Source organism: Callospermophilus lateralis, chromosome 13 (assembly GCF_048772815.1).
Source record: "Callospermophilus lateralis isolate mCalLat2 chromosome 13, mCalLat2.hap1, whole genome shotgun sequence".
NCBI classification, from domain to species: Eukaryota; Metazoa; Chordata; class Mammalia; order Rodentia; family Sciuridae; genus Callospermophilus; species Callospermophilus lateralis.
The window spans coordinates 102,944,923-102,969,468 of NC_135317.1; the positions used below are offsets into that span (position 1 = coordinate 102,944,923).

General features: G+C 37.5%; 1 protein-coding gene across 3 annotated transcripts; it reads right to left on the minus strand.

The window, feature by feature from the left end:
• Nucleotides 1-853: 853 nt before the first annotated feature.
• On the minus strand, nucleotides 854-24,362 carry Dars2 (aspartyl-tRNA synthetase 2, mitochondrial). 3 transcript variants are annotated; one of them, XM_076831679.2, is made up of 17 exons: nucleotides 23,719-24,362; nucleotides 22,974-23,073; nucleotides 21,411-21,477; nucleotides 19,488-19,589; nucleotides 19,024-19,119; nucleotides 17,475-17,598; nucleotides 16,711-16,757; nucleotides 15,952-16,058; nucleotides 14,803-14,872; nucleotides 13,789-13,968; nucleotides 12,530-12,637; nucleotides 10,438-10,500; nucleotides 7,458-7,610; nucleotides 5,156-5,374; nucleotides 4,832-4,942; nucleotides 2,793-2,868; nucleotides 854-2,098 (listed from the first exon to the last, which is right to left on the minus strand). In XM_076831679.2, exons 1-17 carry the CDS (start codon nucleotides 23,843-23,845, stop codon nucleotides 1,884-1,886), a joined length of 1,965 nt encoding a protein of 654 aa, XP_076687794.1. In that variant the 5' UTR covers nucleotides 23,846-24,362; the 3' UTR covers nucleotides 854-1,883. The 3 variants fall into 3 exon arrangements, with proteins under 3 accessions (XP_076687794.1, XP_076687795.1, XP_076687796.1); XM_076831680.2 differs by lacking the exon at nucleotides 2,793-2,868 and having other exon boundaries at nucleotides 2,021-2,098; XM_076831681.2 differs by lacking the exons at nucleotides 854-2,098; nucleotides 2,793-2,868 and having other exon boundaries at nucleotides 4,831-4,904.
• Nucleotides 24,363-24,546: the final 184 nt, after the last annotated feature.

The following is a 24,546-nucleotide window of genomic DNA, read 5'->3' on the forward strand; positions in this document are numbered from 1 at the left end:
CCAGTCTATAGCTTATGCATTCCAAACTTATGCATCTATTGTTTTTTTTTAAAGAAAATGCTTAATTTCAAATATCACCTTACCACAATGATACCTTAAATAGTAACATTTCCTTAGATTTCAGTAGTGGTCCCCACCCCCCCAAATGGTCTGAAGTTGAGTAATGCCCAAAGTGATTATTTCTGGTTTGTCAAGGCAGGACTCTCTCCCAGAGACCTAGGGCCTTTGGTATTTGTATTCCAGAAAAGATCTGGATTGTGGGTCTCTTCTGTATACAGCTTGCTTTCAGGACAGGTTGGTGAGAATTAGGCATTGAACAGTAAATATATATGTATTTAGAAATTAGCCAACAACCTTAGATAATATTGATGGATGTAAAATTTTATTTCCTTATCCAATAAAGGGCATCTCTAGAAATTCTACTGACAAAGGGCAGGCAGAATTGGACACCTCACTAAGGGAACCCTGCCAGCAAGAATCAGCAAATGAGGGAGACACAAGCAAGGTAAAAAAAAAAAAAAGTTTAGGGAAAAGCAAATCAATTTGCTGTTGTAGGGAAAAACAGCTTTTTTTTTTTTTTTTTTTTGTGAGAGGGAAGCTGTACTGGGAATTGAAACCAGTAGTACCACTTTACCAGTGAGCCACATCTCCATCCATTTTTATTCATTTAAAATAAGGTTTATTTAAAATAAAGAGGTTCTTTGTTTAACTGCTGAGGCTAGCATGGAATTTGTGATCCTTCCTTGGCCTCCCAAGTCACTGGCATTATAGGGGTGTGTGTGCCATTGTGCCTAGCACTCCATAGCTTTCTAGGTGTCACAAGTTAACTGGGGTGGAGTCTTATTTTCTTATAGTGTTATATTGCTTAGAGTGTTGAGAAAATAAGGACATAAAACTGATAGTGTTTACAAATTATAAATCAAAGGAATTTTATCAAGGCAGAAGATCAAATAGAATTTCAGTATTGAGATTAATCTCATTTTGTAATTATTAAATTTTTATTTTTATCAAAACAAAATTACATTTTTTTATATTTGAAGTTGGTCTAAGGTCAGTATTTATAATTGAGGGAAAATATTCAAGGACTAATGATTATCCCTAAAAATTGAAAACATAAAGAATACTGATTCATAAATCCTTTTTTCTTTCTGCAAGAGCCCTACTAAGTAATCAGGACAAGTACTGTTTGCATTTTACATAAATAGGGAGGCTATAAAATTTGCTTAATGTGAAACAGACTTCATGACTGATTTTGTGTGTACACGCATTATATTATGCTACTTACTTAATATATTGATGGTTGAAATGTCATCAGGGCTGGATGAACTGAAACCCTCCATCAAGTGGCAGTCTAGAGAGACAAGCATTTTTCTATATAATTTGATTTCCTGTTCTGAGTAAATCTACCATCTAAACATGAAAAACATTAGAAAACACTAAGCCACTATATTACTCCAATAAAGAGCCTTTGGGGGGATGCAGTGGTAGGGCAGGGGCACTCAATCACTGACCCACTCCCCAGCCCTATTTTGTATTTTATTTACAGACAGGGTCTCACTGAGTTGCTTAGCATCTTGCTTTTGCTGAGGCTGGCTTGGAACTCATGATCCTCCTGCCTCGACTCCTGAACTGCTGGGATTACAGGTGTAAGCCATAATACCCTGCGAAAGAGCCATAAATATATTTTTAACTCCAAGTAAAAAAGGAACTTACAAAAAAGTCCCAACCAAAAAAAAAAAAAAAAAAAAAAGCATGTTGTGAAATTTTGATACATTATTGTGAAGAATCTTTCCTGGGTTATATTCGCCTACAGACTTGTCAGATGAGTGACACATCCAGATTTGATTTTAGCCTTGGTGAAGCAAAGAGGACAAAATTCAAGTTCAACTTTCTGGATGGTGTGAATGATTCAGTGAGCTCCTTTCTGCTTCTGAGTCTGCTGGCCAGGAGACCTGGATGTGATAAGGTTTCAGTTCCTGAGGAGAAACAGAATCTGGGGCGTTGCTCATGAGGTCATGTCCCCGGAAGGATTTTGGGAAGGCTATGACATCTCTGATGCTTGCAGCTCCAGTGATAAGGCACATCAGTCTGTCTAACCCTGTGAGTAGAATACAGTTAGCCAATGAGAAATACATAGTAATCAAATGTTGGGAATGTCTTAGTTTTTCTATAAAATTTGTAGAGAACTTTATTTTTGGTGATACTGGAGACCAAACCCAGGGCATCACATATGCTAGGCAAGCACTCTTAACACTGAACTACAATTCTATATATAACTTCTAAATAAAATCTAGGCTGCACCAACCATAGTATTCTGTTTTTACAGAACTGAACTGGACATGGTAGTGGTATATGCCTGTAATCCCAGTGGCTTTGGAGGCTGAGGAAGGAGGATTCCAAGTTTGAGGCCAGCCTGAGCAATTTAGCAAGATTCTGCCTCAAGGAAAGGAGGAAAAAAAAAAAAAGCTCGAGGTGTAGCTCTGTGGTAGAGTCTCCCTGGGTTCAATCCCCAGTACCATAAAAACCTTTCAAATGCAAAATTATGTCAAGTTTTAACTAGTAAAATATACTTTTAGGGCATGTGCTTTTAGCATGTGTGAAGTTCTGGTTTCAATCTCAAGTACCAAAAAATAAATACACACATAAAAATATATTACTAAAATTAAAACAAACTTACATTCTCATAGAACGCTTGACCTCAACTCCACCCGCCACTTATCATAGGCTAAAAACCCCAACTTGAGACAGTGCTATGGAATGAAATGTAGTTTATAAATGTACAAGTTATTTACCTAAGGCAATTCCTCCATGAGGGGGTGCCCCATAATCTAAAGCCTGGAGCAGATGGGACAGTAATTTCACATCTTCCTGAAATTCAAAAGATTATTCCAGTAAATATAAATACCGAAGGTCCACTAAGTACTCGTTCAAGGCTTAGGTGCTAATGGGAAATAAAGTTGAGTTAACCTTAACGTGACTTAACTAAGTTATCATGAAAATTCATTAGCAGAGTTAAAACAAAAAAATAAACTTTAAAGAGGTTTACAGTTTAGCAAGGGAACAAGACAAATCACAGACAACATGTAGAAAAGTGCCTGGTGCCTAGTAACTGCCGCCATTACTGTTCTGCTAATCGGAACAGAATAAGACGGACCAAGGAAGGTGGAGGTGTAGGCTCAAAAGGGCAAGATGAGTAGCAGGCTGTGCTGTCACAGGGACCAAGAGAAAAGCGTTAAGTATCAAATGCTGCGGAGAGGCAGGAGAGGCTGAAGGCCAAGCACCGGAATAATTCTCCAGCCAGACTCGAGGATAGGATCTAGTGAGGAACTTCAAACAAATGAGTACCAGTCGTTTTATTTATGTGGAGCCCAAGCATCAGGGATTTTTTTTTTTTTTTTTTTTTTTTTTTTTTTTTTAACTGGAAAGGTGATTCAGATTTCTTTTTCTTTCAGTCCTAGGGATTGAACCCAGGCTCTTACACATACCAGGTAAGCACTCTACCACTGAACCACACCCCCAGCCTTTAAAACAAGGTCTCACTAAATTGGCCTAGAACTTGTGATCCTTCTGCCTCAGCCTCCCAAGTAGCAGGGATCATAGGCATATGCCACCATGTCCAGCCAGATGATTCTGTTCTAATGGGCAGTAGGAAAGGGCTAAGAACCACCAGAGGCAAAGAAGTGTATTCTTACTCTTCTGAAAAGCTTGACAATGAAAGGAATGAAAAAGGTAGGCTGAAAACAGGTCTGGGAGCTTCGGGCAGAAAAGGGCACAGGTTTCACAATGCCCTTAAAATCAAAGAGCACCTGATGTTTTGAGTTTTCCAAACGGGCTCTCACATCCTACTTCATACCTGTTAGTCCCACAAAATTAGTTTTTAGGACCAGATTGATGGATGGTTTCCTTCATGAAACTTATCCTATCCTAGAGAAATCACTGAATTTTTAAATTCTCGACCTTTATTTTTCAATTTTTAAAATTCTGACCAAATCCCACTCTCTATATCACTAAAATATACCCCTACCTTTCATATAGCTCAAATATATCTATTAAAAGGCATAAAATCTCTTCATACTTTTCTCTCTCAATATTTTCATTTACTGGAAATAACTTTTTTTGCGGGGGATGGTAATGGGGATTTAACTCAGGTGCTTCACCTCTGAGCTATATCCCCAGCCCATTTTTAAAATTTATTTTAGTTGTAGATGCATATAATACCTTTATTTTATATATTTATTTTTTTAAGTGGTGCTGAGGATCAAACCCAGTGCCTCACATGTGCTAGGCAAGTGCTCTACCACTGAGCTATACCCCCAGGCCCCCCAGCTCATTTAAAAAATTTTTATTTTTAGACAGGGTCTTGCTAAATTGTGGAGGCTGGCCTTGAATTTGTGATCTACCTGCCTTAGCCTCCAGATTAAAGATATGCACCACTGTGCCTGGCTTGGAAATGACTTTCGAGTAGTGTAGTGGTTAGCTAGTTGAGCTCAAGAGCCAGTCTTCAATTCCTGGCTCTACTTATCTTGTGCTTTGTGTGACTATAGGTCAAGGTACTTCATCTGCCTCTTTCTCATCTCTGAAATTTCAAAGAATAAAGGTATCTATCTCATGAGATTACTTTGAGGATTAAATGTATCAATGCATAGAAAGTATATAAATAGTTACTGGCATATAATAAGCACTAATGTTATCCTTATTTCACTTACATTTTTAAGTCCTACACTAAAGGTAGAGAGATAAGCTGAAACTATTTGTATCTAGCAAATAATCATGACGGATGTTTAACAAAACCAAGGGAAAAACAGTGAGGCCAGGTTAGATGGTATATTACCTTCAGTAGTGTCGCCAGGATGTAATGCTGTAGCTCTGCATCGTGAATTCGGATGGAACCTCCTCCAATCTCACTGCCATTTAAAACCAAGTCATAGTGTTGGCTGCGAACCTAGATTCACAGAGCCTTTATATTAGGGAAAACTTCTGGCTTTCTGTTCTACAGATTAAAGATGCTGTAGCTACTTAGACAATGTATTAACCACTGGCTCAATTTCTCCTGGGACTTCCAGAACTGGTCCTAGCTATCTTTAGACTATGAACTTTGAAGTACTTTGTCTTTATTTACATATGTCCTTTTTATTTGGAAATACAGATATAGTACCTTTTCAGGTTCAGTGTACAGGAGGTGAATGTCACCAGGATGGGGAGCAGTGAATGGGTGGTGGGCTGACTCCAGCTCCATGGGATTTTCCTCCTTGGGAAGAAAGAGTGGGAAATCTACCACCCAAAGGAAGGAGAACAGGGCTGGGTCACGGAGCACCATACCATTCATTTCCAAAATGTCGGCACATGCCAGACGTAACTTTCCCAACAGAGAGCACTGCAAACAAAAGATACAAACATTGAGTTAGCTTCTTAACAATAAGCAGCATATGCCACCACCTGGGTTCTGAAGCACTATTCTCTAGGAAAAGAGCAGCCAACTAGAAAATGAGATGTTCTTTCTTAGGAGACAGAGACCTGAAGATGACTAGCAGTCTTAGCTAACTGGGTGTCGAGCACCTAGTAATCTAGTGATTAAGAACACAGGCAGCAGAGCTTCAAAGACTTGGCTTGGAGCCTCAGTGTGGCTATTTAGGAACTCTTTTGTGCCCTTATCCACAGTAAAGTGGGGATGAATATATTTAATCCAAGACACTATTGTGATCTTATTAATTTATTCATGTAGTTGTAGATGGACAGAATGCCTTTATTTTATTTTTATGTGGTGCTGAGGCTTAAACCCAGTATCTCATGCATGCTAGGCAAGCACTCTGCCACTGAGCTACAGCCCCAGCCCCTTATTTGTTTTTGACACGGGATCTCACTATGTAGTCCAGGCTGGCTTTGAACTCCTGGGCTCAAAGCATCTTCCTGCCTCAGCCTCCTAAGTGGGTGGGATTAAAGGCAGCTGGGATTATAGGCATGTAATCCACCATGCCCAGCAAGTTTCCTTATTTTAAAAATAACATCTGTACTTCTCTCATGGGTTGGCATGGGCATTAAATGAATCAATATGTACACAGTATTTATATCAGTGGTAAACAGGAGGTACTTCATAAATGCTAACTATGGTGTGCAGAGTTTCCCTGAGAAGGCAGTTTATCAGAAAAGTGTCACATGCCTGGAGATGCCTAGAATGCCACTTTTTAAATACTTTTTTAGTTTTGATGGACCTTTTTAAAAAAATCTTTCTTTTTAAAATTTATTTATATGTGGTGCTAAGAATTGAACCCAGTGCCTCACACATGCCAGGCAAGTGCTCTACCACTGAGCTGCAAACCCAGCCCCTAGGAGGCCACTTTGAGATCCATTCTATTCCCACAGGACACCTTCATTCTGACATTTTTCAGAAAGTTAATGTTACTTCCCACAGTCTGGTGTCTTTCTTTCAAAAAAGGTCCAGCAGGAATTGTAGTCTACCGTCCTTAGAAAGAAACAGCAGAATGTTTGGTTCACACCAAATTAATTTGCAGCAGAATGTTATATTATATAAAATTGCAATGTATTTTTTAAGAAATTCATTAATAATAAAATTTGTATTTAAATGGATTTCTTCACTCTGCTATTGCAGAAGGGAAAGATAATGAATTATATTGAGCTTTGAAGCTGAAAACAAACCTTTCCTTTGAAAGAAATAGTAAGGGAAAATATAAATTACAGTGAAAAAAATTGAATTTATGTTTAACATTTACAATATATTTTCAATATTCATGTTTGATTTTTTTAAAATATATTTTTAGTTGTTGATGGACCTTTATTTTATTCATTTATTTATATGTGGTGCTGAGAATTGAACCCAGTGCTTCACACATGCTAGGCAAGCACTTTACCACTGAGCCACAACCCCAGCCCCTCATGTTTGATTTTTATACTACGCTTTTGCCTATCTTTCAAGGATTCTTAAAGGTAAATTCAGCCTCCCACATATCCCCTGAAGAATGGTGATTTACACAATGCATGGTAGCACTCACCACCTACAACTACTGCTCTTGAGAAAAAAGGGTCCTGCCTTGACTAAGCGGGTTCAGGAGTGTTTTCAGCCTGCAGCCCTCCAGCAGTCTGAGCCGTCCCGCCACTCTTGGTAATGCACTATATACAAAAGTCAGCAACTACCAAATTTCCTTCATCTGCAAACCTTAAAAAGTGTTTCATGGTTATATAACTAAAACTATTGACCCTCTACTCAGGCAGATTTCCTAATCTGAGTCAGATCTAATTTGTGTGATGATGCCAATGGAGTCTGACAGCTGATGAAAAGACTCCAGTGTTCACATAGTGCATTAAGAAGTACTGAAAGACACATAACAGTGGATGCAGCTCCATCTCTGAAATTAACAACTCATTTTAAATGTGCACATCCACAGGAGAAGAGAGGCAACATTTAGCATCCATTGCACAGATGCCTGCAGGTGACTTCTTACTGCTTTCTTGTGCTCTCCGGCAGTCAGGAGGACTATATCATCTTCTTGAATCTCCAATAGTCTAATTAATTCCAATCTTTGTTTCTCCAGTATGAATTTAGCAACTGGTGAATTCCAGTTTTCCTTGTTTTTTAGGAATACAGGTAAGACCTCCTGTGATAAAGAAAAAGAATCACTTACTTTGTGTGTGTGCATCTGTGGTACTGGGGACTGAACCCAGGCCCTTATGCATACTAGGCAACCTCTGCCACTGAACTACATCCATAAGCCTTACTCATATTTTTTAAAAAGTGAGATTGATTCATTTTCTCATAGTACAAAGATTTCTTGCTCCCAGTGGAATTTATATGAGATTATCACTATTCTCTTCCCTGAATCCCTTCAAAATGATAAAAAGGAATTTTATTTTTTGTGGTTTTGGGGACTAAACACAGGGGGCATGCTACCACAAGCTATATCTCTGGACTGTTTCATTTGAGAGTGTCTTGCTAAATTGCTGAGGCTAGCCTCCAACTTGTGATCTTGCCTCAGCCTTCTGAGTAGCTGGGACTACAGGCGTGCATCACTGAGCACTGCATAAAAGGAATTTTTAAAAATAATCTTACCACAATGAAAAAAAAAATGGGAATGAAGCATAGGGAGTAATATTAGTAGATGAGAAATTTCTGGTAGATTCCAAGCGAATGATATAGGGATGGTTAAGGAAGCAGGATAAAGAAGGCTCTGGCCTAGGAAAGAATGGAGGCAGCTTCAGCACAGGAAGGAACTGTTTTATCCAGCAGAATCCTGGAGAGGCTTGGGACTCATACCCCTTGAGTCCCCAGGATAACAGCCAAGTAACCTTGTTGCTCACCCTAAACCTATCCATTTACAAAGCCTTTCCTAGGACCCTGTATTTCCAACCAGCTTTTAGAAGGCCTTATACTTAAACATGCCCAATCACCACACATTTTTAAAAAAATCGTTAAAATCAGAATAAAATAGAATGAAAAGAGCTAATAGAAATACAAACATGAAAAAAAACTTCAACAGAAGACTTGAGGAAATCTAGAAAACAGAATAAAAGGATAGAGAAAATGATAGGAAAGGACTTGGGGGGAAAAAAAGCAATATAAGCTATGTGAAAGGGTTCAACATACAACTTGGAGAAATGCTAGAGATAGATCAGAAAAAATGATGACATCAAAACAATAAGAGCTGGTCAGTGATAGAATTGGTGTGCAGCATGTGTAAGGCCCCATCAGTCCCCAGCCCTAGAAACAAAACAATCCAACAAAATAATTAAATAGTAAAAGAAATTTCCCCAGATGAAGACATGAGCTTTCATACTGAAAGGGCCCTTCAAGTGTACAATACTTGAATAAAAAAGTGATCCAGGCTAGGTGGGTGGCACATACCTGTAACCTGGCAGCTTGGGAGGCTGAGGCAGGAGGATCACAAATTCAAAGCCAGACTCAGCAATTCAGCAAGACTGTGTCTCAAAATAAAAAATAAAAAGGCCTGGGGATTTGGCTTAGTGGTTAAGTGCTCCTGGGTTTAATCCCTGGTATCAAAAAAAAGTGATCCAAACTTGAAATTTTAGAACATCAAGATTTGGGAGGGGCTGGTGTTGCTCAGCATTAGGGTACTTGCCTCACATGCATGATTCCCTGGGTTCAATCCCCAACACTGACCCCCATCCCCGAAAAAAAGTTTTCAGGAGGCTGAAAACTTCCAAAGAGAAAAATAATCAAATAATCATGTCTGTTGTAAAGGAAAAAAATCCATACAAATATTACACTTCTCATCAGTAACAGCAGATGGGAGAAGTAATAACCATGGTTATGTGGTATGGCTATTTAAATTTAATTAAAATAACAGCAGCACATGCCTGTAGTCCATTACTTGGGAGCTTACCCAAGAGGATCACTTGAGCCCATGAGTTTGAGACCAAATGAACAGCCTAGGCACCATATTGAGATCCTGTTTTAAAGCAATCCTCCTCAAAAAAGAATTGGAGGAGCTGTGGCTGGGGCTCAGTGATAGAGCACTTGCCTGGCACACGTGAAGCACTGGGTTCGAGCCTCAGGATCACATAAAAATAAAGGGAGCTGGGGTTGTGGCTCAGCAGTAGAGCACTTACCTAGCACATGCGAGGCCTTTGGTTTGATCCTCAGTACCACATAAAAATAATTATTGCATCCAACTATAGCTAAAAAATAAATATTAAAAACAAACAGGGCTGGGGTTGTGGCTCAGTGGTGGAGTGCTTGCCTAGCACGTGTGAGGCCCTGAGTTCGATCCTCAGCACCACATAGAAGTAAATAAAATAAATATTAAAAAAAAAAAATTGAGTGCTCTACCACTAAGAAAGATCCCCAATGCTTTTATTTTAAGATAGTGTCTTGCTAAGTCATCCAAGCTGGCCTCAAACTTGCCAATCCTCCTGCCTCAGTCTCATGAGTAGCTGGGATAACAGGCTGTACTACCATCCCAGGCTTGTAAGAATGTTGATCTGGCTGAAGCAAAGGTATAGACTATAAAGAAACAGGAAATGAATGAGATTGTCTAAAAGTGAAGTCTCATTTGACTGTTGTCAGGCTGGTCTCAAACACAAAATGTGTCTGTCGAAGTTGGATATAGAGTCTTAAAATAGGTATAGGAAGAACCCTGAATACTGGAAGTCATTCATGCTTATAATGCTTTTTATTAAACCTTGAGCATGTAGGGCTCTATTTACTTTCCAAATTGTATAAAAATACCTTTATTTAAATGGAATATGTTTGAGCTTTCATACTCTGATAAATGTTAATTCAATTAAATTGAAGTCTTAGAATTATACCCAGGGGTAACATTAACTTTAAAGATAAATAGAAGAAAAGTCAAAGCGTGATCTGAAATAACAAGACCCTCAAAATTAATGATATCTTAAAAGCTCAAGCAATCAGTTAAAAATACTGAATTCCCAAAAGGAAGAAAACTGCTTTAATTAATTCCTTACCTCATTAAAATGGTCAGCTGCAAATTTTCTAATGGACTCGATGTCTTTCTTTTTTAAGTAATTCTGATGAAAAATAAAGAAAACTCATTAATATGACACTCAGCTTCATAAACGTGTTTATAACATCAATGGAACACAAATATATTTGTTTTTTTCATCACAATAGTGAGATTTAATACAAATTTAATTTCTGCTACTAAATTACAAATTTTCCTGCCATCCTTTGGGATGATCCTGTTCTCTAGGAAGACACAAACCAGAGCAGGAAGCGGTAAGGAAAACCAGGCCCCAGCTGCCTCACCTCCTTACCTACCTTAACCTCTCCCAAACCCCACCAAAGCCACTAGAACTCTAAATGACCAAAAATATATATATATTTTTTTCTGTATGAGGAATTGAACTCAGGAATGTTCTACATATGAACTACAGCCCCAGTGCTTTTTTTAAATCATTACTTTTTGAGTCGGGGTCTCCCTAAGTTGCTGAGGCTGGCCTCAAACTTGTAATCTTGCCTTGCTCTCCTGAGTAGCTGGGCTTACAGGTGTGTGCTACCTAAACAGGCTTCTAAATAACACATTTTTTTTTTTAAGAATTTAACTCTTATTTATTGATTGATTGATTTTTCAATACGGTGTTGAGGATTGAACCCAGTGCCTCCCATGTGCTAGGTAAGTGCTCTACCACTGAGCTACAACCCCAGCCCTAAATAACACATTTTTAAAACTTATTATAGGTCTTAATTTTCCCAGTTATGCAGGTCTCATTGGAAAGAGCTGTGTCTGTATTCCCCAGAAGTCTTTAGATGTGGAATACAAAGGATAAATAAAATATAACTGAACTGTGAAAAAAAATATTTCAGATCCACAAAAGGATTCAGAATTTATTGAAGGTTTCTTAAAAATTCTTTATATCTTGCTTTTGATAAACTGGATTAAGTTTTTTTAATGTTTTCTTCTTTTTTAAAAAAATATTTTTTAGTTGTTGATGGACCTTTATTTATTTGTATGTGGTGCTGAGAATTGAACCCTGTGCCTCACGCAATGCTAGGCAAGCGTGGTACCACTGAGCTACAACCCCAGCCCCTGGATTAAGTTTCTTAAAATTCTTTGCATCTAATTTCAAATTATCTTAATGTCTAAGTGAGACATTGGTCATCCTCAGCTATTCTCATGGGGCATTTCATTAGGAACAAGAGATACAAAGAGGTGAAAAATAATATATATTCCTGTAGTCTACTTAGAGAAGAAAAGACACACTTGAGGCAAGCACTGTACCAACTGAGCTATATCCCCAGCCGAAAAGATACACTTGAAACAGGGTAAATAATACCAACAGGCAATAAGTTATCCTGGCATAGCTGAACACACTTTTTATTTGGACTAGAGAGAGTATGGATACCAAATTACTTTCCACTGAACATAGGAAGTGAATATAGAGTAATAAGACAAGAGTTCTTTCCCCCATTCTAAATATACTATGTATCCAAACGAGCATAATCTTTCAAAATAGTAATCTGATTGAAGAAACTTCTGGAATGACTCATTATTTTCAAAGCAAGTATACTTATTACAGTACCAAATGTGTCCCATCACTTTACAGTTAGTGCTTGCTCAGCCCAACCACTCTCCTTTCTCCTCTTACCTCCCTTTCTTTTGCTTTTTTAGTGCCACCTCCTTTGCTTCCCCTATTGAGGCCAGAATTTTCAGAGCACCAAAAATCATCAGGCCAGGACTATGCTAGGTGCTAAGAGTCTTTGGATAAACCAACACTATGATTGAAATGCTAAATCCTATCCAGCATTTATGCTTATAAAGTATTGCCAATGAAATTATCTCAAATGAAGTACAATAGCAGTGTACAGCTGTGTTTAAAAGAAAGGAAAAAAAGAGGGTGGCCAAGATCTTGAATATAAACTCACATTCTTAAGGTTTATTGTTCTCTACTTAGAGTTTTAGGGACACTGCTAGATTTTGAAAAGTACATATTTTTATTTAAAGAGAACAGTTATTCCTCAAGTTTAAATGTACCAGTGTTAAACATATTTACTTCCAAAACATACACTATAGAAAAAATAGAACTATGCTTCACTTACTGTTCCTTCACGGACACACATGGCTTTGACAGCTCCTTGGGGCTTACTAAGTGCATCTTGAAGAAATCTGACCTCTGTGTGTTTGAACACATTACTGATATCGACAATCTGGTGAAAGGACAACAAAAAGAGATAATTAAACATGAAGTCATTTTTATCTCAAAAAACATTTTACAAATAAGATTTCAAAGAAGGGAATAGATCTTGATAAGTTAATATTTACATTCAAAGAGGGCTAAGCACTATGCTCATGAATTGAGCATCATAACTTGTATTTTACAAATATTTATTTCATTCATACAAGAGTACTAGGCCGACAGTCTATCCCCATTTCATAAATGAGTAAACTGGGGCACAGAAAAGAAAGTTGTCTAAGATGACAAAGCTAGTAAATGGCCAGGATGTAACCCAAGCAGTTGGACTTAAGACCCACTATTCCATATTACAAATGAAGACATGAGTAGTTAAGTTGGTAGCTATATGTACAGTTATGACTTTGTATGCATCCTATTTTTAAAAAATATTTTTTAAGATGGACACAATTTTATTTGCTTTATTTTATTTATTTTTATGTGGTGCTGAGGATCAAACCCAGTGACTCACATGTGCGAGGCAAGTACTCTACCACTGAGCTATAACCCCATCATCATATTTTTTTCATTCTAAAAACTAAGCACAGATTTTATTGACTAGGCAGAATTAATTTCTAAGAAATTTTTGTGAGAACTGAGGTTCAGAAATATCAGCAGCATTACAAAGTTCAAGGGCTACTGTTTTCTCAGAGCAAATAATGGAAAGCCTGGTAATGAAACTGCTCTATATAAATTCTACTCTTGTCCTTTCATACACATAGATATTAATAATCTGAATAAATGTCTTCAAGTGTTTGAGTTTTTTATTGACCAAGGAAAATGAAGAACTCTGGATCATTTGCCTTCCAAGTACCATGATGGCTTAAAAAATTGAAATAGAAAGCATACTTTTTTTTCTTTCAAGTTACTATTCATGTCCCTATAATCAATAACTGGTAAGTACTGTAATAAAAACTTTATAGCAAGTATCTTGCTCTTGGAAATGGATCTTGGAACACATTAGATAGAAAGAAAGCAATTTAATGCTAACATGTTATTCTTTTTTGCTATAGTTCTGTTAATAAGGTAACAAAAATATAACAGTGTGTAACACAAGTTTCATTAAAATGGTTTAAGAGACTGTGGAACTATTTGAGAGCAGGATTCTGGAAAAGTGTAGAGAAATACCTTCATGCCAAAGCGAGTGTCAGGTTTATCAGTTCCGTAGGTGGCCAATGCCTCAGCAAAGGTCATGGAAGGAAAAGGAACTACCAAAGGGTCTTTGTCACTGGGCCAGGAATACTGGAGCAGACCCTCAATTAAACTCTGGATCCCAGTCTGGTCTACAAAAGACATTTCTATGTCAATCTGAAACCAAAATAACACAGGGAGACTAACTTGGAATAGTCACACACACTATATGTATATATACATTTCTCTGCTTTCAATTTACCACAGGATTCTGTACCAAAAATACTTACAATATATATAGAGAGTATAAATATTATTGCATATCTTCTTTAGGTCAGGCACTATGCTAATGCCTTGTATTAACTTGCTTAGTTCCCACAACCATCTCATGGCTTAAGGCTCAGAGAAGCTGGGTAATTTGCCTGTGTACCCGCCATCAAGAAGTTGTGAAACTACATGTGATCCCTGGTTTGTCCAACTCCATAGCGTATGATTTTTTATACTTTACCATACTTATTAATATGCTATCATACAGAAATAAAATCATAATGGCTTTGATAAGTCCACAGATAAACAAATTAAATATCAATATACAGAATTACAAGTTTTTTTTAAAATTTATTTTTTAGTTGTAGTTGAACACAATACCTTTATTTTATTTATTTATTTTTATGTGGTGCTGAGGATCGAACCCAGGGCCTCATAGGTGCTAGGTGAGAGCTCTACTGCTGAGCTACATCCCCAGCCCTAGAATTATAAGATTTTATTATGCAAGAAATTTGCTTTAAGGACTTTCAAGTCAGGAACAAACATTGATGACAACTCTGGCATTCCTCAGCTGATGACCATGCTCCTCATGAAAAGGACACATGAAATAGACCAAAATTTGGATAATGAGAGCCTCAACTGCAGGTGAATTTAACTACATATGTGCAGGATAATACTTAATGAGAACTTAGGTATATAAAGGGTATATAAAGTTACTTCCCTGGTGTTCATGTAACTTTGTACCTGAGTAAACTCGGGCTGCCTGTCTGGTCTTGAACCTTCATCTCGATAACATCGGGCAACCTGAAAGTATCTACAAGTGAAACAAAGCACCAACTGAGTCATGGGTTTAAGAGCACACAAACTTATCAGAGGCAGATTGTGAAATAAATTAATAATGATACCTCAAAGACAAAAGAAACTTTTTTTTAAAAATGATACTTTAATTGGATACACGCTGATCCAAGAGAAGTTACTATTCTATATATTGTTTCTAAAATATTCTGTGGCCCCTTAGGACAGTAGTAATTAGAATGTCATGTAAACCATTGGATGCTTTTTTTCCTAGTCAGTGCTTCTCAGCATTTTACCTTTTTGCTCTAGCCAGACTGAGGTACTTCTGCTGTAGGAACACACTATAGTTTCCTGTTCTATGCCATTACATGTTCATCCCCACCCCTGCTGAAATGCAGCTCTCTGAGGGTGTGACTCAGGATGCTTTCAATGTAATTTCAAACCTCTTCACACTCAGTTTGTAAAGTTCTTTTTTATTCTTTGTGACAGGGCCTCACTGTTGCTCAGGCTGGTCTCAAGCTCATGGGCTCAAGTCATCTTCTGTCTCCCAAGTAGCTGTGACTACAGACTCACTCCACTGAACCTGGATCACAGTTTTCAAATTTCCATGCATTTATGTTTTGGTTTATTTTACAGTTGGTTTTATTCACTGTTCTATTCTGCTTTGCTAGTCTTATTAACTCATGACAACAAAACCTTCTTTTTAACCTTGTCACATCTATCAGCATAGACTTTTGTACATGGTAGATACAAAATAAACTTTTTTTCCCTTCAGTACTGGGGATTGAACCTAGGGGTGCTCTACCATTAAGCTACATCCCCAGTCCTTTTTATTTCTTATTTTGAAATAGGATCTTGCTAAGTCGCTGAGGCTGGCCTGGAACTTGTGATTCTCCTGCCTTAGCTTTCATCACTGGGCCTAGCAATAAATTTTTACTAAATGAGGACTACTATGAAGTTTTCAGGGTATTAAGTATTCTTTGAATTCCTATAAATTTTATAACCTTAAGAGGCCAGACAATTTTTTTGAATTTTTTCCCTTTCTTTCATTTCTCCCTTTTCATTTTTTTGATAACTTTTATAACATAAAAAACTCACCTGTCTAAACCACCAACCATCAGAAGCTGCTTAAACTGTTGAGGACTCTGAGGGAGAGAATAAAACTTTCCAGGTTCCCGGGATGGTACTAGAAACTCTTTGGCACCCTTTTAAAGAGAGAGAGGAAAGGGGAGACATTATTAAAAAAATAAACCCAAGGTATAACTGACTGATGGAAGTGTATACTTCAGCTCATCAATGAAATTAACTAAAGAGTGACTGAGGCTGACCTTGAATTTGTGATCTTCCTGCTTCAGCCTTCCAAGTCACTGAGATTATAGGCATGTGCCACCATGCCTGGCTGAAATGTCAGTTCTTTTTTTTTTTTTTTTTTTTTTGTAGTTGTAGATGGACAGAATACCTTTATTTTATTTGTTCATTTTTATGTAGTACTAAGGATTGAACCCAGTGCCTCACATATGCTAGGCAAGCACTATGCCACTGAGCTACACCCCCAATCCCAGCCCCAAAATGTCAGTTCTTAATAAACAAGGGTTTTGTTTTTAAGGAACCAATTCATTAATGATTTACATCTATGAATTGCAAGGAAAAGAAATCTCCATGGAATAAAAGGTTCTGACTCAAATTACTGACTCAATTTTCTCAATTCTTAAGACAATCTAGTTAATGTGACCATCCTGTGGCAGTAAGTAAAACGAAATAAAAATAAAAGTGGACCAAGTGAATACAAAAGCAAAGTGGTCCAGTTTTACAACTAATAAGACATTATTAATAGAATGATTTCAGGAATATACATACCCCTGGGGTTCTCTTAAACAGTGTTGGGGTTTCTATATCCACAAACCCTAAAAAGAAAGAAATATCAGAATTTAGTAGATAGGAATTTTTCAAATATGATGTCTATACTACAGTCCAACAAATGAAAGGCTCTCCTTTAATTAATAACTTGGGCTGAAATAAGCTGCCAACCCTAGTTTTATTGGTTTTTATAAGTCCAAGAAGTAATCTGAAGCTTTTCAAAAGATTCTGTTCTTTTATAAAGCTGATACTTTTGATTCAAAATAATCCTAAATACTTGATGGATTCTTGTTTACTAAATTATTCTGGTATTCAAAACGTTCTAAGCATAGGGACAATAACACAAATAGTGCAGATATTCCCCAGAACTAACCAAGGTATCTAGTTAAATTCACAAGCCATTTCCAAGGTTCCAGCAAATGATGAATAAGTAAACAATAAATAAAACGTTAAGAAAACTTCTGCTGTAGAAACAACCAAAGGACTGTCCTGCCTTCAATAACAATGGGAAATGCTAGGTTAAATGATGTAACAGGTATTACTACCTTCAAAAGGAAGTATATGTGACCCAGTGAGCACCTAGTGACTAAATTATGCTCTAGGACAAACACCTGTAAAATAAATTTTCTTCAAAAACTACACATGGCGTCAGTTCCAAATTTCTCCCAATACCTGACCCGTGACGGAAGGAGAGGATAAAATAAAACTGAATACAACCTAAGAGATGCTAAAAAGCCCCAAAGGATATTCAGGCTTTCCCTTACCATGGAGATTACAAAGGTACTCCCGCATTTTCATGACCACCTGGGACCTCAGTCGCAGATTGTACTGCATTTGGAAACTCCGAAGGTCTAAGTAGCGATACTGCAAACGAAGAGCTTCCGTTTTCTAAACAAATTTAAAGATTTTTATGTTTACTTTTACAGGTGTTATCTTTAGCTCTGTCTTTAGCTTCCATCACCAGGAAGCCTACAGCCTGCTATCTGCACCATGTGTACACCTTGCCAGCCTCAGCTCCTACAACTTCTAAGTTTGTTACTAATACAGATTTTACATTTTTTACTATTCGTGAGTATTAACATCACCCTTCACTGATTGAAATTTACCTATTATATTAATCATTAATCCATTCATTAAAGTCCATAATTGACTAGTGAAAATTTTAAAGATCTTTTAAAAAGACATATCAATCAGCAGGGTGGCATATGCCAGTGGCTTGGGAGGCTGAGGCAGGAGGATTGCAAGTTCAAAGTCTGCCTCAGCTGTTTCAAAATTAAAAATAGAAAGGGCTGGGAGTATGGCTCAGTGGTTAAGTGCCCTTGGGGTTCCATCCCTGCTACAAAAACAAAACAAAATAAACACATCAAAAACTGCTGACTTAATTATTACCTGGAGGGGACTCTTGACTACAAGTGCAAGGAATGTAAAGGGATGGCAGGTGGAGCCTCCTCTGCTGTACTGGCAGAAATGGGTGAGGTGTGCTTATGTTCAAGGCTGAAAATCTGCATCCATCTTTGTGCTGAGTACTTTTTTTAAAGAATGTCATTTCCCTCCAAAATAGCTCCTTTCTTAGATAATAGAAACAGAAATAGTAAGAAATACCTCTAAATGCTTATCTTGAGAAATCTGTATATTTCTTTCTCACATTGAGGTCAACTCTGTAATTTTATTAGTTTTTTTCTGAGTATTGAGAACTTATAAATATAAGACTAAGTGGCTACAGAATTAATTTAAAAGTTCCTGAATAGATCACTTTAAAATGAGGTATATAGGACTGGATAGAGCACTGGCATGGCATATTAGGCCCTGGGTTTAATCCCCAGCACTCCAGTAAAAAAGCCTGTAACAGTGACCCAGCTGAAAATCCTCTGGATGTACTTACCCAGTGCTATCTAGCTCCGGTGATCCCTCAAACTTTGGCAAAGAACATCTTGAATTACAGTAATTCTATTTACATGTTTGGGCTTGGGAAGTCACTCTAACCACAATTTTATCACTCTTAGAGGCTTAAATTTAATAGGTACAGGATTCCCCTACACCATTCAATGATTTCCAAAATAGATATAAATTTTCTTACAAAACATTAAACATTTTGGAGCAACAAAGAACTTAAATATAACACCTCTAGTCTTAAAGATAGACCCATATTTCAACCTGTCTGAAAAAAGTTTAGGTGTTTACAGACTGCAACAGCTTAATGAACTGCCGCTATTTAAGAACAATTTGTTGGTAAGATGTTTAATTTTGTAGAAGGTAAACTTTTTCTTTAAAAAGCTCTGAAAATTCTGGCCATCAAATAACAGAAGTTAGTACCTTCACAAAGTCTTTAATTTCAAAGGGCAGTTTCTTGCAGGAATTCAAAAGCTCAGCTGTTTTAACTTTGATTTCAATCTCACCTGTTGGCATTTTCTTAAAGACAGAGAGAAAAGACCTATTTTAAAAACTGTTGATCAGGACATGTACACGATGCACATTTACAAAACACACAACTTTATTCATAGATGTAAAATGTGTAGGTCCTTATTAGAGTGTATAGTATATATGTCTGTGCATGGCTTTGATGTTCTTGTGCCTATCCATGGATGATACTTTGTCTTAGCATGCATATTTATATAGATGTGTTTGTAATGAAGATGTTGAAATTTATAGGTTTATCGGTAGAACTTACTGAGCATTTAGTGCCTAACAGACAACAGGTCTATGTTGCCTGAATGTGTATAAAGATATTGCCAATGCAAACAGGTAAAATTTACATAAACAGTTTCTAAACTACTAACTGGATTTTCCTGTCCTGGAGGTCGGGAAATGACTGTTCCGGACACTTGCACCACAGATTCCAGAGGGGCTTCACATAGAATCTTCTTTACAGAAGCAGCTGACTACAGAGGAGGAAAACAGTTCCAAGAAACAAATGAACTTACAGGTATCTGAAAGTTTATGGCTTAGAAAAATGTTAATATTCACAACTTACCTCCCATAATACTTCCCATAAGATGACTGTATTATAATACATTTGGCAAACTGCATCCTTATTTTGACTCCATGTAATATAGCAAGTAAAACTATCAGTTAAGAGTTTTAAAAACTTTCTCAAAGGAAAATAAGAATAACTATTAGTAATGCAAACACCTCCCTCATATTTTGAAGACAACTGTCTCCAGGGTTAGTCTAAGGGGCAGTTACGTCCAATAGCGATAATGGACTATATGGTAGCTATGCTCACCTCCAAGTCCTCGTTCTCCAAATTCTTCACTGCTTCTATTTCACTTAGCTGAGTAAATCTTATTTTCCTTTGACATAGAAGCATTTGTAAAAATTACCACAACTAGGCACCCACAGTGCCCAATGGGCATGATGGCAGTTCTTTTATCTAATATGAATGGTAAGTATTTAGAGCAGGTCTTCCTTTCGCTGGGCTCAAAATGCAAAAGGTATAGAAAGATAGAAAAGATAAAAGTTTCCATCTTATCCATGTCTTCAAGGACCTCAGTTCCCCTTCCCAGAAGCACCCAATGTTAGCAGATTCATTTCACAATGCGTATAAACATGCACACAGTGAGCACACATTCCATCTCTTACCATAGTTCATCTGGATAACAGCACTGTACATGTTCGTCTATATCCTGTTGTGGGTTTTTTTGTTTGTTTTTTTCATTTAACAATATATCTTGGATTTTTTTTCCTATTAGTAAAGAGATTCATTCTTTTTCCATTCATTCTTTTTCTACATCTCACTGTAAAGATGCACATTATTTTTTAAACTAATATCTTATTGAGAACATTGTAGTTCCCATTTTTTCTATTAAAAATAAACCTGAAATGAATATCATTTTATGTATGACATTTTGCATCTGTGTCTAGATGTAAGATAACTGTAATTTTCCAGAAGTGAAATGAATGGTTCAAAGTATATATGTAATTATAATCTTGATATTGCCAAATTGCTCTCCATACAGCTAGTGATGATATTGTACTCCTTCCAAGAATGTATGAGCACCTGCTTCCCCAAACACAGTGTGTTGTCAATCCAAAGTGTTAAAAACAATTCTGGGTAGTTTTAATTCATATTGCTCTACCTGTGAGTGAGGCTGGGTATACTTTCATTTGTCTGCATGCCATTTATATTTTCTGTAAATTTTCTTGTGGTGCTGGGAATGAAGTACAATGCCTTGTGCATGCTAGGCAAGTGCTCTATCACTGAGCTGCATCCCCAGCCCACTGGTCTATTTTTTTTAATTGATTTGTAGTACTCTTTAATTTTTATTTATTTTTTATTTTTTTGGTACTGGAGATGGAACTCAGGGACACCTAACCACTGAGCCATATCCCCAACCTTTTTTGTATTTTATTTAGAGATGGTCTCATTGAGTTGCTTAGTGCCTCCCTAAGTGGCTGAGGCTGGCTTTGAACTCTTGATCCTCCTGCCTCAGCCTCTCCAGCTGCTGGGTTTACAGGTGTGCACCACTGTGCCTGGCTCTAATAGCCTTTTAGCTATTAGAGAAGCCATTTTCTGTAACATGAGTTGCACATATTTTTTTTTTTTTCCAGTTTGGCATGTTAATGTTGCTTATGGTAGTTTTTAGTTTTTATCAACAATAAGCCCCTGAATTTAAAATCTCAAACACACTTATATCAAACTACTTAGCTTTCTGTAGCCACAGCATCAAAGAAGCTTTTAACAGTAGGACACTTTCTATTACCTCATCCTGGGGAATGACAACTTGAACAAGACCGTGGCAATCTCTTAGGACTAGGAAGATGTTTTGCCTGATTAATGAAAAATAAAATGAACATTTTAGGATAAAATCTCTAAGCCCAAAGTTTAATCAGAGTAAACAAGTTCAATAACAAAACAAAAACCCCAAGCAATTTATCATGTTCCTTTTTTATGAATAACTATGTACTTTCATTAGCTATATTTATGCAATTATTGTCTACATTGCTTATTAATGAAAAAAAGTCATTTTTTAAAATTTCAATTTCATTGGTCACTTATATAGCCCACTACTCTTCTATAGATAGTTTATTAAAAGCAGATTTAAAATTAAAAGAACTTGTGCTGGGGTTGTGGCTCAGTGGTACAGAGCTTGCCTTGCATGCGTGGGGGCACAGGGTTTGATCTTCAGTACCACATAAACTAAAAATTAAAAAAAAAATTAAAAGAACTTTTCATTGGCTTAAGTCTGCATAAGATAATTTTATGAAACGTGGAAACTTTTTATAAGGTGCAATTCAGACATAATATGGTATTAGAAATCATTTCTGAAATATAGCAATGTTAAGGTTTTTTTCCTTCCTAAAAAGGTATATGATCTGAAATTTCCTAGAAGAGTTCCAACTACTAATTTAACAATTCTACAAATCACCAAAAAATTCCCCAAATTTCAAAATTTTAACATTCAATCTAAACTCCTCATCCTGTCTTTAGTATCTGAAGGAGGTACAGATTTTGGGTTCAGGAAACAAAAATCACCAAATTTATGGGGTAAATATCCACCCACTTGGGACATACACTTTATAAAAAAAAATTTTATTTTTATTTTTTTAGTTGTACATGAACACAATACCTTTATTTTTATGTGGGGCTGAAGATTGAACCAAATGCCTCACGCATGGTAGGCGAGCTCACTGAGCCACAACCCCAGGCCCTGGGACATATGCTTTTAAGGTCACACAGCCTATGTATTTTGAATCTCTTCACATATGGTCTGGAATACAGAGCTAAACAACAAAAAATAGTCTCTGATCTCAAGAAACCACTGTTGGTGCTTTTAGGTTTTTTTCCCTACCTAATATTAGGATGAAATAAGCTCTTTCCCCATGCTATTGAAGCTTCCCAGCTGTTTCTAGGATGTGGGCCCATTTCTAGTTTACTGGTCATAGGAACTCTTCCAATTTATTTAGCCCAGGGCTATTTTTAGTCCATTCCAGGACCAAGCTTCATTTTTATTTTCTTCTGGTACTTACTAAGACTGACACCATTTGGATCTTTCAAAATAAAAATGAGAAATAAGAATTCAGTGAATTTTGAGAGTCCTGCAGAGGTTACAGAAAGCTTTTTATTCTCATGAATACTTAAAACTTCATAAAGGTTTGAAATTGCTTTCGGGAAACAATTACCATACATTCAGGGGTTTCTTGGTGGTATTGGGAGATTTAACCCAGGGGTGCTCTACCACTGAGCTATACCTCAACTATTTTCTATTAGGAGACAGGGTCTGCCACTGCTCCTTGGCCCACCATCCACTTATACCTCAATTTACCTTCGGTACTGAATCCATCCACACAAGGTGACTTCTTGGCCTAAGTGAGAAGAACGTAACTCTCCACATGTGTTGGTCCTGGCAACAAAGCTATTGAATTCTTGGAAAAAAAACAAATGTGTAAAAGGCAATATTAAAAATATATTACTTGCAGATTGCTTAAAAATATTCTCAATTCACAGATCCTTAAATATTTCAGGTAGAAATGTGTAAATTAGAGCATGTAGATTCATCCAGTATTAAATTTATCTGCCAATGTGTCAAAAGCCAGGTGAATAACTGTTTGAATGCAAATTTTTGCTTTGGGTTGGGAAACTTAGCTTTTTCTGGATCTAGCAGTTGCACTGACCTAAAATCCTAATTGCCCAATTCTAAATATTATACTTTTTTCCCGAAATGAAATATATTAGGAATTAAAGATGTTTGATGGTGCAGTAACAATATAGCTGTAGTATGAAACTAGTGTGTAATAGCCACTTGACACTGGAAAAATATAAAAAATGTGAAAGGTTTTTTTTTTGGCTTCCTACTTGTAGTATCAACGAAACAGAATAGACTACAATGCGGTTACCTTTCTAGGGTCGTTAAAAAACAAAAGCAACAACAACAACAACAACAAACAACGAAAAAAATGCATAATAAGGAATATAAAAAGGAAATGATCTGCTTCTCCATTTCTCCATACATACAGCTATCAAGACTGGGGTTAAATGGCTGCAAAGAACAGGCTCTTCCCTGTTTTCACCTGGAATTCTCCTCTGTGAACTCAGCACCAGACTTCGGGAGAAAGAACCCCAGGTTGGCTGGGCTGTCCTTCCGATGGGTCTGGATAAACCCCTGCACAGCTGACTTAACCAGGAGAGGAAGTACATGCTGAGACCCCAGGACAGCGAGAGATGATCACAAATTCCACGCTGCAGGTGTTGGACGGTGCTCAAAACTCTGTTTTGGAAATGCACCTAAGTCCCTTAAAATTTTAGTTCCCACTCTTCTCCAGTATTTAAGCCCTCCTCCGCTGAACATCCGGGTACGAGTGTCTAGCAACTACATAAATCTGCAAGGTTTGGAAGGCCCTTGGATGAGTGGATAGGGAAAAGCCCTCTCCCCGTCAGGGCATCACTTCCACTTCTATCAATGCCGCTGCGCCGAGTGACCATAGGACCAGTGTGAAGCGCGACGCGGAAAGGCCTGTCACCAGGCGCACGCTTTCCTCCTCTTCGCTAGAACGAGGGCTCCCACGGGCAGAACCGGAAAACAAGGAAGAAACAGCCTGCGTTCCAAATCTCCTAGACCTGGCAGCCGACCTAAGACTTTCCGTAGGAAAAGGAAGGCAACCAAATCAAGAGCACTCCTAGGCCAGAAACCACGCAAGACCCGGGGAGTCAATGGTCCTTGTACCCGCCCAGCCAGCGCCCAGGATTAGAGGAAGGCATTCTACCAATCAGAAAGAAGTTTCCGCCGCCATGCCTACTACGGGCGGAAATAGGAGGGGAACGCTTCGCACCCGAGGAAAACCGAGAAGCAGCGCCGCGCAGTTGATAAAGACTAAGACACCGGCCTTGACCTCAGTTAA

Excerpts from the sequence above, each read along its gene's own strand:
- Dars2 (XM_076831679.2), bottom strand. The coding sequence starts at position 23,845 with ATGTACTTCCTCTCCTGGTTAAGTCAGCTGTGCAGGGGTTTATCCAGA. Across the intron at positions 16,059-16,710 it reads TGTTTAAGAGAACCCCAGGG|GGTGCCAAAGAGTTTCTAGT; the intron begins GTATGTATATTC and ends TCTCTTTAAAAG. Across the intron at positions 13,969-14,802 it reads GGCAGCCCGAGTTTACTCAG|ATTGACATAGAAATGTCTTT; the intron begins GTACAAAGTTAC and ends TTTTGGTTTCAG.